The 13,740-nt window shown below is 30.9% G+C and overlaps 1 protein-coding gene across 1 annotated transcript; it reads right to left on the minus strand.

The window, feature by feature from the left end:
* Positions 1–245: 245 nt before the first annotated feature.
* Positions 246–4,092, minus strand: LOC120349775. The gene is made up of 4 exons (XM_039420455.1): positions 3,923–4,092; positions 2,886–2,987; positions 728–883; positions 246–324 (listed from the first exon to the last, which is right to left on the minus strand). The coding sequence occupies exons 1-4, from the start codon at positions 3,926–3,928 to the stop codon at positions 262–264; spliced, it is 327 nt and encodes a 108-aa protein (XP_039276389.1). The 5' UTR covers positions 3,929–4,092; the 3' UTR covers positions 246–261.
* Between the last annotated feature and the right edge of the window lie 9,648 nt (positions 4,093–13,740).

A 13,740-nucleotide genomic window follows, 5' to 3' on the forward strand; every position in this document is an offset into this window, starting at 1 on the left:
AAAAAGTTTATAGTAAATTGTACATAAATGATGAATAAAGGAAGTTACAAGTGAATCAACTTTCTATAGGGCTAGTTCGCATTGCTAAGAACTGGAATTTATATACAAATAGTACATTGGGTATAGAAATGGATAGGCAATGAACTCGAGATATAATTGTTCTATTCAATTTTCAATTTAATCTGTTTTCACAGCGTCAAATGTGGAAAATTACAACATAATTTATTATATCTTCACTTTCTCTGTATTAGGCCTTCTGGCCTACACTGAATTTGATTTGACAGAATAGATTATATTTCCAAACGAAAATGCAGCTTTTATAATCTGAAACAATCAAATAAATTATTTTCATTGATAATCAAATTCATTGATCATTTACCATACTTATATAAAAAAGACTGATAAACTAAACTTCAACTATGAATTCAAGATTTAGATGAGAAAAAAAATTTACTTCAATGCCTGGCCTTTGCATCTGCCAACTTATTAATACTCAATTTTTCTGCCATCTTCCAGATTCTACTGGAATCTTTATATTATTATTAAATAATATAAATTTTATATGAGTCTGACCTTTTTATCAGTCTAGGAGACTATATTTTCTGCTCCAATATATGCTACACTCCAAAAGAAAGCTCTATATAAGTCGATTTTTTGTTTTAAAAGGGTAAATTATTTATGCTAACAAAAGTCCTCTTCGTAAAACAGTATATTATACCAAACCAACATTTTTAAATGACTCATGGTTCAATATGTAAACACCATAGGGCTTCAACTCATTATCAATGTTAGCTCGTCCCATCATGATACACAATGCACTTCTGAACCACTTTGGCTTGTCTATCCATGCAACTTCAGTCAGGCTTTGACGGAATCTATCGTTCTGAAAGAAAAAAAATTAATAAACGGCAAGAATATCCCAAAATCTGTCTCTGTATGGATCTATATAGGTACTATAATAAAGGAAAGAACTGCTTATACACGTACGGGATTGAAAATTATGTTTGACGCATCATCACGTCTGAGCTAGCCTACTGGACTGATAAACTTGGAATTTTGCATGATTCATAGCTATTTTGCATATTATAGGAGTATTTCCTATACAAGTTATGATGATGTAAAAAATATTTCTTCTATGTTTGGTTTTGAAGCATCTAAATTTGGTAATCGACTTTGTGAGAATATTCAAGGACTGAAAGTTTGTGACTTTACCCATTTCGGACTATGTGTAACCTTATCTGAATTTGGGAGAGGAATAGCACAAGGTTACCTTATTTTTCCTCTCCCTATCATAAATATAATCATTCCAATGATGTATTTATTGTATGTATGAATGAAGAATAAAAAATAAATAAAGATTCTTAATTAACTGAGGATGGTTTGTAGGCCTATTTTAAATTCTTTAAGATTATTAATTATGTCAAGTTTCAGTTTGTTAAGTTTTAATATGGACCCTTTGCGGAGACGGGGTAGGCTACCTGCTAGTCTAGAATATTTATTTTCACTTTGGGTACGGTATTGGAACTGTCATATTTTGGGGAAAGCCTACCCTACTTATGAAATAATATTACAATTTGTAATGTGTGACATACACTTACATTATACAATATAGTTATTATTACAGATCTAAAATCAACCAATAAATATCCTTAAAGTTTTTTAAAAAACGAAGTGGAAAAATCTGGTGTGGTGCACTCACACAACTTTCCTTGCCGTTATGAAATTGACCAAATTACGCTAGTGTTCCCGCGCATCTAAATTAGTCTACTATTCGAAGATCTAAGCCAGCTGGTGACAGGACAATAGAATCGATTCATGCAAAAAGGGCTTCAGTCATCAAAAATACCAAATTGAGTTAAGGATGGAATTATGGTTTTAGATGGTGGCTTCATAGTTCTATGCAAGAAGGAATTCAGTCTAACTGCTCTAATGTTGTCAAATCAGCAGCCAACTTCTAACTTTCAATGCAGAAAGGGTATAGAAAGGGTGCAGAAAGTGACTTTTTGCACAGTAATAAAATTTCTGCTGAGCAGCTGATTGAATAATAGTCAGCTGCTATTCTGTTCTACTATTCTACTTCGATTATATTTATTCACTTTTTGTTTTGATGTTATACTCTTTTTGACAACATTTTAGCCGCCATCTTGGATTGCATTTGATCGAAATTGTTCGTGTCGGATCCTTATAGGGGAAGGACCTTAAGTTCCAAATTTCAAGTCATTCCCAAGTCGTTAATTGGGAGATGAGATATCGTGTACACACACACACACACACACACACACACACACACACACACACACACAAAATAAGTAGGCTACACATAATTTCTAGTACCACAGTATTATAAAATCTGGTGTGGTGCACTCACACAACTTTCCTTGCCGTTATGAAAATTGATCACCTGACGCTAGTGTGCACGCTCATCTCAAGTCTACTATTCAATGATTTGAGCCAGCTGGTGACAGGACAATAACGCTAGAAACACACGAGGTCTGCTATCTCTTCATAGTGAATGATTTAATAGAATTAACAGTTGACAACAGTTTGAGATATCGTGTACACAGACGCACATACACTCATACACACACACACACTCACACACACACAACACACACACACACACACACACACACACACACACACACACACACACACATACACACACACACATACAGACCAAACACCACTTTTTTGGACTCAGGGGACCTTGAAACGTATAGAAATTTAGAAATTGGGGTATCTTAATTTTTTCGGAAAGCAATACTTTCCTTACCTATGGTAATAGGGCAAGGAAAGTAGAATGAGTTGAATAGTGTAGTTTCGATGTGCATGAGACAAAAACAGAAATAAGAAAAATAAAAATAATACAGTAAATTGTTAATTACCTGATTGACAATTTTCTGTCCATGGTGATAACAGAATAGTATGATCAAATTGATGAAAATACAAGCCACAGCAAAGTTCACCATTATCTTTATATTATTAGCCTGGTAATGAAGATAATATTATGATTCGATTATTTTCCAACGTTCCAACTTTCATCTTTTCATAGTCAGTTTTCAATTTTATGAAGCTTGGTTTGGGAAGCGTTTGAATTTCAAGGTCTATGAAGTATGAAGTATCCAACTTTTATCTTTTCATAGTCAGTTTTCAATTTTATGAAGCTTGGTTTGGAAAGCGTTTGAATTTCAAGGTCTATGAAGTATGAAGTGAAATGCTTGATACTATGAAGGAACATTCCAGGGATGCTTGGAACTTTTCATGCATTTTCACAGCATTTCAATCCCACACAAATACTATAGTCTGGTCCACGTTATAATGGCAGTGGATAAAGATGGAAGAATAGCGATGCCAATTCTCTGCATTAATTAATTATATTTCTACACTGTCAAAAACATAATTGTCATCGTTGTGGACCTAGAAAAGGATAGTAGGTACCACCGGCTTTGTCGAATGATAGACAAGGATAGCAAAACCGAAGTTGATCAAAAACTGTCATTATAACGTGGACCTCACTATAGAGAGTACCTAGTACTAGGGGTACCTACCTTAAGAATTTTGAAAATTTGTATAATTCTGACAATACGAATAAATTATACAATGATTACGTCGTTATTTATGTATTTGATATTGCATGGTTATAACTTTTGAAATTTCCCAACATAATATATACGTATTATGCCCAAAACTTCATATTTCAATTTATACAACACTCCAAATACTTTTATATTGAGTTGCAGTATATTGAGAATTTCAAAAATTAGCATCATAATGATAAAACGACATACAGTAATGCAATAATTAGGTAGTATATCATCTGACTGATTATGTATGTATAATCAGATTTTATTATTTCATCATTTTTGAGATGTTAATTTTGAATGTCACATTGTATTTTCACTGTCTTAAAAATTGTACTCACCTTCATGACAGTGTAGATACTGATGACAGTGTCATAATAAATAACAAACGTTAATGCAACAGTCCCGTACGCTGAATAATCTGAATAAGTTTTGAAGTTGCTGCGATGTCCAACAGAAAAATATTATATAGTCAGTTATGATTGTGGAAATAATCCAGCATTCTGATTGCCTGTAAAGCAATCTTATCATAACCATTACATTTACACATCAATGTTATTGTTTTAAGAAAATGGTGGAACTACAACTACCTACATGAAAATTAATAGTGGTGATTCACAAAAAAACAAATTCTGGCACTTGAGAGAATGAATATCTTACATGCTTTTGATTAGAAGTCTCCTCGCTCTTTTCTACTTTTTTTTGATGCCTACCGTTTTGTCTATTGAAAAGTGAATGGAAAATGTATGCAATTTCACCATCAATAATGTCATCAGGTATTTATTTTTGTTGAAAAAGTCCTTGGCCTCTACTCAAAGATTTGATCGGAATGTAATTTTATATATAAGGAAGAATCACTTCTTTTGATGGATTAGAAATTCTCTAAACTTTAATATATCTCCCACATATAGGTTGTCCAATTTTTCGCTTTTAAGATTAATGTTATTAGTTTATTCATTCATCAAGCAAGTCATAATATAAACGCAATGAAAGCTGTTTATTTTGAAACCTTGCAATGCATATTTCATATAGACCCTATATAAAAAAAAGAATCAAGATCCTTTTAAAATTCTCTTAGAATAGATATTATAATTTAGATGTGAAGAAAACCAAATTGAGTTTGCTATTAGAGAAGGGGTTATCCATATAGTTGATCTAGTCCTAATGTGTATAGGCATCTATGGTCATTTCAAATCCAGCGAGACTATACATACATAAATTTGGTAAATCATTTGAAAATACAACTAGCTTGACTGTACCTGTTTAAGGTCTGATGACTTTTTACTAACACAGCTAAATCAACTTTGAGATTTTTCTCAAATTGACTGTCATTCTGAATGTATTGATTTTTTCTGTAATTATCATCAGATTCTGCGAAATCATCATTCAGGCTCTCTAGCAGCATGTAAATAGTTTCGAAATCAGTAAGAACTCTTTCTGAGGCCAAACATGTGGCGAAAATTTGACAAAAGCCTTCTATTAACATGACATACATCAAGGCACACTGTATAACCTCTACGATAAGAAAGAAAATGATACTATCATAACCTGGAGGACACCAGTATACAACAGGTGTTGGCCAATCCTTGAATGAAGTTTCATTTGACTTTCCTCCCAATAATTCATCCAATACATTTCTTCCAATTATTGACACATATACAAACATAAGGATGATATACATTCTTTTGAAAAGTTTATCCATGTATTCTTTTTTTGTGTCATAATTCTCACAAATCCTCTTCCATTTATTAGTTCCTCCAAATCTCACTCTCATGCAATCATCCATGAGGCTTCCTTCAATTAATTCTATTATTTTTATCACATTTCCAGGTCTCAAACTGCGTTCTATTGTACTTTTAATCATGCATATAATAGAGAAAATATATTGTATTGCTCTATGGCGTTTTTCTGCATTATTCTGCTCGTATATAATTACCAAACATAGATTCGACAGTGACAATACCACAAGGATAGTTATTATCAGGAGTAGAATGGAATTATGTATTTTGTCATAGTGAACCAGATCAGTAAATTTCTTAAGGAAACGGGTACTTTCCATCTGTATCTGAAAAAAATGTTACAATCCTTGAATATTTTTTACGACATTAGTATTTTATCTCTTCCAAAGTTAATGAAATAGCCTTATACTTTGATACGGTATTATAATCATGATATAAATTCAAATTCTATAAATATACAATTGTAATGAGTACTGTAATAAATTATTATAAATATTGTTTACTAATTTCAAGTTCAATTATGACTATTAATTTTATATGTGGGCGATTGCTTATGGATGCATTCATGCGGTGCATTCAATGATATAATGTTTGAGAGTAGCCTACCTACTTTTTGTCAAAATTGACAACATTGGCTCCAGCCTAGCTTATCTAAACACAATAATCTCTGGTATATAGAATCAAATGTTGTCTTTTTAGAGATGATTCAATTCATATATTTAAAATTGAATTTATTGCTGCTTAAGAAAATATCACATCATTTGATTCTAAGAATGTACCGTATAGTAGGTAGATTTAAAGAAATCTGAGAATCGCATTTATTATTATAAATTTCAAAATCCAAAAGCGCTCCACATATGTGAGTACTAGTTTCAATAACTACCTATCATTCAAAAAATTGACTGTAGTGACGTCAAAATAGTTCAAAATCGAAATCTGAGACATTAAATAGGTAAATAACTTGTAAGAATCATCGAATTACTAAATTTTTCATGTGATGAGTCTATAAATGTTGGTGATATATTAATTGATCTATGATTTATCTCCATATTCAGGTACCTTACTATACATACCATATTATAAAAAAATGAAGAAATTTCGATTTACAACTAGGAGAACAACTCTGAACCATTAAATGAGATTTTCTAGAACTCTACACAGAGTTCTCAAAGATTTCTCATTGGTCTGATCACTCTTTAGACAGAATATAGGACAGGGCACTGATGTCCTGGACAGAGATCAGACATCAACTGAAAGGAAGTGTCCTCTGAAGTGGAGACTTTTCTTTTTTTCTATATTTGCTGTAAATTGGTCAATCATTAAACACTTAATCGTTGTTATTACAACTAGTACATCCCATTGTGATGGAAAATGAACATTATTATTCTGCACTCAAGAATAGCTAAAAATGAGTGCAATATTGTAATTGCTGTTATTGAAGACAAAACTGATCACTGTTATTATGGGCGAGGAAGTAGGCCTCAATCACTTTGTATAGGCTACTCGAATTTAGAAACAATTACGCCCTCAACTATATTTAGTTTTTCGTCTCCTTAGACACAATATAGGCAGATTCCAAAAAGACTGCTAATAATCACCCTGTTTTTCAATTAGAGTTTTGCAATCAGAAAGCCTTTGTCAGTGCATAAATAATTCACAAGACAGAAGTTTATTTCCTTTATTTATAGAAAAAGTCGCTGTCATTGTTATAGGGAGAGTGAGTCAAGTGAATAAGTTTGTCTTGTGTTCAGTATATGCTCTTAGTATAAATATTAGTTGAACTAATTATTGAAATAATTTTCTATCGTCGAATAAAAATACGGTAGTTTCAATTATTTAAGATTCAATTTATTATATAAAAATGTTGAAATGAGGAACTGTTTAGTAATGAGACAAATTTCTGGTTTTTGCATGAGCACCGCCCTGTCTGCTTTCAAAGGTGAATATTTAAACTGAGGGAATATTGATAAATAAGATAGAGTTATGACTTTCCAATTATTTAATTTGCATTATTCCCATGGTTTACTTCTATATAATAACCAATTTCATATTATAAATCACATTTTTGAACACTACATACGCTAAATTCAAGTTTATATATTATACTCTGATTAAGCTGATTTTATGACTCACACTGGCGCACAAGGAATCTTCCTTTTGCCGTTGTTTTTGTCTCACCTACTGTATACTCATGGGAGCATAAAATAATTAGGTCTTCATTTAATAATTATTATGTATGATATGAATAAGGATATCATTTCGTTATTAAATAAATTATCAGCTCCTTAATTTTTATGTAGGCTATGTATTTAAGTTGAGTGCAGTAGCTTATACGGTATTTATTTTTTGTACAGTAAATCTTTTTTGTATTATGTTTGTGGCAAATAAATAAAAAATCAAATGAACTCCCATAATGTACAAACAAATTGATAAACTATTATAAAATAGTGTAAATAGTCAAATGATAGTATCCAATGTTAAATATGCAGCCAAATTTCAATTGAATTGAGTATGGAAATCTTCAAACTCACTCCACAGAGGTGCAATGGGGTCTTCAAGCTAGAAATAAAATTAAAAGATTTTGCTGGAATGGAATATTGAACGTCTGTAATAGAATTAAACGGCCGCGTTTTAAAAATTTCAATGAAAACATGGATACAATCAGTTATTGCTCTATCGATTACCGTACAGTACCACATTTCTTCTTTACTCATAATCTCTTCTCTCCTTTGGTTCATTCATTAAATAATCATAAATAGAAACGTTCATATTATAATAAAATAACATTTATCTCCTCATCACAATATATAGGCTTAAAATACTTGTGGAGAGTTGTATTTGTAAATGAAGAAATAAATAAATCAGCTCTGAATTGGAAGAAAGAATAAATACCCTACAATAACACTTCAAAAGATTGATAATCCAAAATGAAAACTGAACATAGAGATATCAAATATCTTCAATTAAAGCTGAGTCGAATGAATATGAACATTTAGATTAAGAATCAATTTTAAAATTGACCATTGTCTTTAAAGGATTAATAAAATTAAACTTGATGGACAATTTTTTGAGTTTTCCAAGAATGTCACACTTCAGACTTTCTGTTCACCAATTCGGGTGCAGAATTAAATTTCAAACAATTTTCGTCTCTTGCGAAAATCGTCTACAATGCATTGTTAAGAAATATAATATCTAGACCTTTTCCGCTAATTGAATCCAGATAAGGTGGATTAGAACATGAATAATTTTGGCAAATTTTCAAGTTTCCTCCAAAAATTCATTTTTGATGACGGATTCGGGTGTGTGAATTTCCAGCATATTTTGTCCTATGTAAACATTCTGTCAGAAGAGCCATTAACGAGCTACTGACGTTTATTTTATTTTTTAAAAATAGTATGTGATTATTAAAAATTCTGAAAAAATCATGAACGTTTCTGTTTTTATTATCAACCTTGTCCCAGAATTTCAAATGATTCTATCCAAAATTGAAAAAGTTATATAATTTTCAAAATTAGATTAGGTACAGTTTGTAATGAAAATCATGTTGTATTCGAATAAAGACTTTGAAATGATTTTTCAAGATTTCCAATTCTAATAATAACCACCTACCTATGTTATTGATTCCAACATTATTTCAGTGTCAAGCATAAATGTCCCACCCCATAAAAAATCATTAATCCGCCCCTGAAATAATGTTTTAATGCTAATAATAAAGATTGTCAATATCAATAATTTTGAAATTGCTGGGGTGTACTTTCCATGCCACCATATACTATCGAATGGAAACATCCATATATATTGATACTATGAAATGAAAATATCAAAGATTCAACAATCAATATAGCAAACAAACTAATTCTACCTTTTTTAGTGGGTTGAACTGATTTTATTGCATTAAAAAATGTAGAATTCAGGATTGTCTTCCACTTTTACTTATTTTAAATATGTGACTTGAATAATGAATTTTCAAACAAATATGTAAAATATGTTTGAAGATAATAATGATTAATAATTGAATTTCAATGTATTGAAAATATTGATAATTTCTCATCGGCGGGGGGGGGGGGGGTTGTTGTTGTTTGGTTAATGTAATGGTAACGGTTTTCGGCGTGGTTTGTTTGTAATTTTTGTGATTGATCCAGTAATAAGTAAGTCAAGTGAAGTTCTTTTTCAAAGGAATATAGGCCAGGCATAACCTCATGACAACACTGAATTATTTATGGCATAACTCAATAATAATATCATTGCTGGAAATGAAATGTTTATTATTCTAGGCAGACACATACCAGGGTTATGCTGTCACATATAAATTGAAATGTTTAACAAAAATTTCTATTTAGCCTAAATAATTATTGAAGTCACCACATAGGCACCTACTAATCTACACTCATCTTATTATAATGAACTTAATAGCGATATATGACTGTGGATAGATAGATTAGATGACTAAAGGCATAATAAATTTTAATGGAATAGTGAGCATCATTATAAGATAACATTCTTTTTGAGATATCTTTATTTTATACTTCGAATAATTTTGAATAGTTTTAATAATAGTAGATATCATTAATTGTTTTCTATTCAAATTTATTCAGTTGTTTGCTGGAGTGGCAGGCTTTATTTGGACTTTTCCAACAAGCAAGAAATTCATTTATTCATATTGACAGCTTTATATCTTATTCTAATTTAGAAAAACTGTTATTGTAGTCCTCTCATTTTAGCAATTTATATTTTATATATAATAATAGAGAGTGAGACTGAGTGTTTGCAAAATATGTGCTTTTTCCAATTTTCCAGTCAAGAAATATTGTTTGAAATATAATTAATTATAAGTAAACTTTCGTTCCATTTTTGATAGGAGCTGTGGTGATGATATTTTCCAATACAAAAATGAAAGTCATGCAAGCAGTATTCAAAGACTGGCTGAAGTCTTCGAGAACTCGGCTTACCAGCAAAGAGAGATCTAAGTAAGTATTGAATTGAGTATATTGAGTATTGAGTATTTTAAAACAGAATATAAAGTCAAACAATTTTTTCTATGGGTGATGCCCACTTGGAGCTCTAGGCTTGTGCTTGGGTAATGGGAGAGGTGATCATGATAGTAAACAATTTTTTGGGCCGTCGGGACCAACGGCTTAATGTCACTATTTTCTGAAAGACAGGAGTGGCACAGTGAATTTTGGTCTAAAATGTTTGGATAATGTATAGTTTGGAACATATTTGTTCATCCATTAGGCCTACTGAGCTGCAGAAATCATAGAAATACATTCATTATTTCTCTAATTAATCAATGCATTTCCACAACAAATAAACTCAACCATTTATCAACAAATCAATATATTTAGCAGTTAGTAATTATATAACTATTTTATATTATAATCTAACGTAATAATAAGTTTCTATTTGAATTTCAGTCAGTAAGAAATTAGGCCTATTCAATAAATAATTTATAATCAAAATGAACTCTACAGATTTATTAATTAAAAAGATAATTTGGTTTGATTCCATTTATTCCATAAAAATCTATTATATTTTGAATTGTGTTATTTTGTTACTTGTTAAAAATATTAAAAAGTTACAAGTTTACTGAATGTAATATAATTAATCATATTTATTATAATATTGATTATAATTAATATATAATTATAATATAATATATATAATTATTGATTGGGTGATATAATCCTACCACTACATTCTATATAATAGTCCAGTCAAGTGGTTGTTTTTCAGGAAACAGCCCCGAAAGAATGTTTCTCGACAGTTCTATATGTATTTTGGGGCGCTGAATTCGAATCTGAAATTTGGAGAGCTTAGGAGAATGAGCTGTAGTACGAGGAGATCTAATCATTTTGTCAAAAGTGATCATTTTTTATGTGTTTAAAGTTTTGATCCTTGACGTATCCTTATGACGTACCCCCCCCCCCCAACTAGGAAATACTGAAATTAAATGTTTCTAACGGGTGATTCTCATAGAAAATAACCCTCGTGAGATGATTTCAGCATAAATATGTATTTTTTGTTAGGAAGGCCTTGAAAAGGTATTATAATGAAAAATTTGTATTTTAGCTGTAGGACATGAATTTCTATTTTTGGGTGTATTCCCCTTCCCCCCACTACTAAATTTGAAAATTTCCAAGGAATCCTGTTCATAATGAATTATTCTTTCACGTGATGTGTGGTTTTTTATCTATACAAGAAAAATATCCAAGTTGTATTGGGTAGAAGTGGTACCGGTAGGTATGCATAATTTTGAAAACCCCTTAAAAATACCCTTTACGAAAATTCGTAGCTATGGAACCAAAAATGGTAGAATCCTGCGTGACCACTCAATCTATTGGAATTAATATTATCTTCAATTCTGTAGAGGATGATTTTTCTCCAAAAACTCGAAGTTTTCGAGATTAAATGGAAAAATTAAAAAAAGTCCAAAATTTTAGGGGTTTTTGGTGGTTTTGGGGATGAAGCCGCCCTCTGGCGTGTCAGAAAATTTCAGATTTGAATTCAGCGCCCCAAAATACATATAGAACCGTCGAGAAAAATTCTTTCGTGGCTGTTTCCTGAAAACCTCATTTTGAGCACCAATTAACAGTTCAAGTAGAATCCATAATTCAATTTTTTGGACTCAGATTTCTATTAAAATAAATCAAGAACATAACCTCTAGATGTTGTTTGATTTAATTTGGTGCCTATAAAAGCAGATTTAAGCGAATGCCTGTTGTTCTTACCACATTGTGATGATTATTTCAATAAATGAATGAATGAATTGCTAAAATGATGAAATTTGCATGATTTGTTGAGAATGAGAGTGCAAGAATTCTCATTTTAAAAATGAATCATTATTTCATGAATTGTGAGCTCACTAATGTGAAGCATTAATATTATGGAAAAATATTTTTCTTCTACTCCTTTTTCATCTTTCAATTTCTTCATGTCAACTTTTTCGTTTCCCCCATTCATGTCTCATCCCTATTATTTCTGTTACCCACCATTCACTTATTTCAACTCTATTCTACCCTGTTTCTCATTTTCTTTTTCTCTGTCATCTCGTTTCCCATCCCCCTCTCACTCCAACTATTTTCCCATCATTTACCTGCATGTCATAGACTGCTACTATTTAAAGTTGATCTCTGCTGGTTAACCGCGGATTATAAAGTCAGTGCCGTTGTTGATCGTTAGTTCGTTCTCTGTCATAATTTTTGTATTCTGATCCGTAATCTGTCCTGCTTGCTCAACTTGAAAGTTTGATAATATGTGTCTTAATAATAAGAAAAATAACTGTTAAATGTACTTTCATCCTACTCTGATACTCACAGATTTTCAGACTTTGATGTTTTGAAAATAGATTAAATTTGAATATAATTATATTATTGTTGCTTCTTCGTTTTATTAAAGCAAAAATCTCCCTATTGGCTTATCCAGACATGGATTTTTTCCCAATGGGTGATACAAAGCTGATACAAGCAAATGGCTTATACAAAGTCCAACAGCTGATTTACAATAAGGAAGCTTTACCATGAAAACTATTTGAAATTTGTCAGCTGTTGAATGATTACAAATCAAAATAAGCTTTCTTTTTGTAATAATAGTGTCCAATAGTGTCCAGCTGTTAAAGTGTAATTCATACACTTGAATTCAGGTCCAATTTTCCGTCCAAAATTTGAAAACAGAAAAGTTCTAATTGTAGCAAATTGGATTGTTTTATTGTAGCAAACATTGTATTTCTATAAATATATTATAGCTTCCCTTTCGTTATAAATTTTATATGCTTTTGTAGGTACTCCAGAGCGAAGCTCGGTCCCCGATATCAACCATATAAATATGAACAGAAATTGCTCGCTTAATATAATAGGATAGTTCAATTTAATTTTTAATTAGTTTTGTGCAAAATAATTGTAAAGTTAGGGATGAGAATTCACTTCACATTATATTGTGGTTATTCAAACGTTTTATAAGATTCTCAGTTTTTTAATTTGAAAATGGAGAATTTAAAAGGTTTTTCAGGATTATAAAGGTAATCCTTCTCCATCTTTTCACAAGAAAATATTGTAGAAATTTATTTTTAAAAACGTTATTTTCATGGGAATTTTCATGTGAAAATAATGTCAAAATGTGGACAAAGAATATGTAGAAAAAACGTTTTATTCATGTAAATTTCTGGGAGTTTTTACGAGTTTATAACTTGAAAATGCAAAAGAGCCACATTCAGCCTAAAACAAATGCTATAGAGTCTGATATTGGGAGAGTTATAGCTTTAAAAAATAAGGTTCGCCTTATTCCCCCCCCCCTCAATTCCAATTACATTAATTTGTGAAAATGAAGGATAATAAATAAAGTTTACAATGTATTAAAAATCATTGCTTAAGAAGGCTCTGAATATCTGAACATGCGGTTTGAATTGGTTTGTTTTTACTTTCCTT

This window comes from Nilaparvata lugens, chromosome 2, assembly GCF_014356525.2.
Source record: "Nilaparvata lugens isolate BPH chromosome 2, ASM1435652v1, whole genome shotgun sequence".
NCBI lineage: Eukaryota > Metazoa > Arthropoda > Insecta > Hemiptera > Delphacidae > Nilaparvata > Nilaparvata lugens.

What these genes read in the sequence shown, in the direction of transcription:
- LOC120349775 (XM_039420455.1), bottom strand. An exon ending in GACAGAAAATTGTCAATCAG is followed by an intron (nt 884 to 2,885) that starts GTAATTAACAAT and finishes TTTTTCTTTCAG; the next exon opens with AACGATAGATTCCGTCAAAG. An exon ending in ACCATGAGTCATTTAAAAAT is followed by an intron (nt 325 to 727) that starts GTTGGTTTGGTA and finishes TGATTGTTTCAG; the next exon opens with ATTATAAAAGCTGCATTTTC.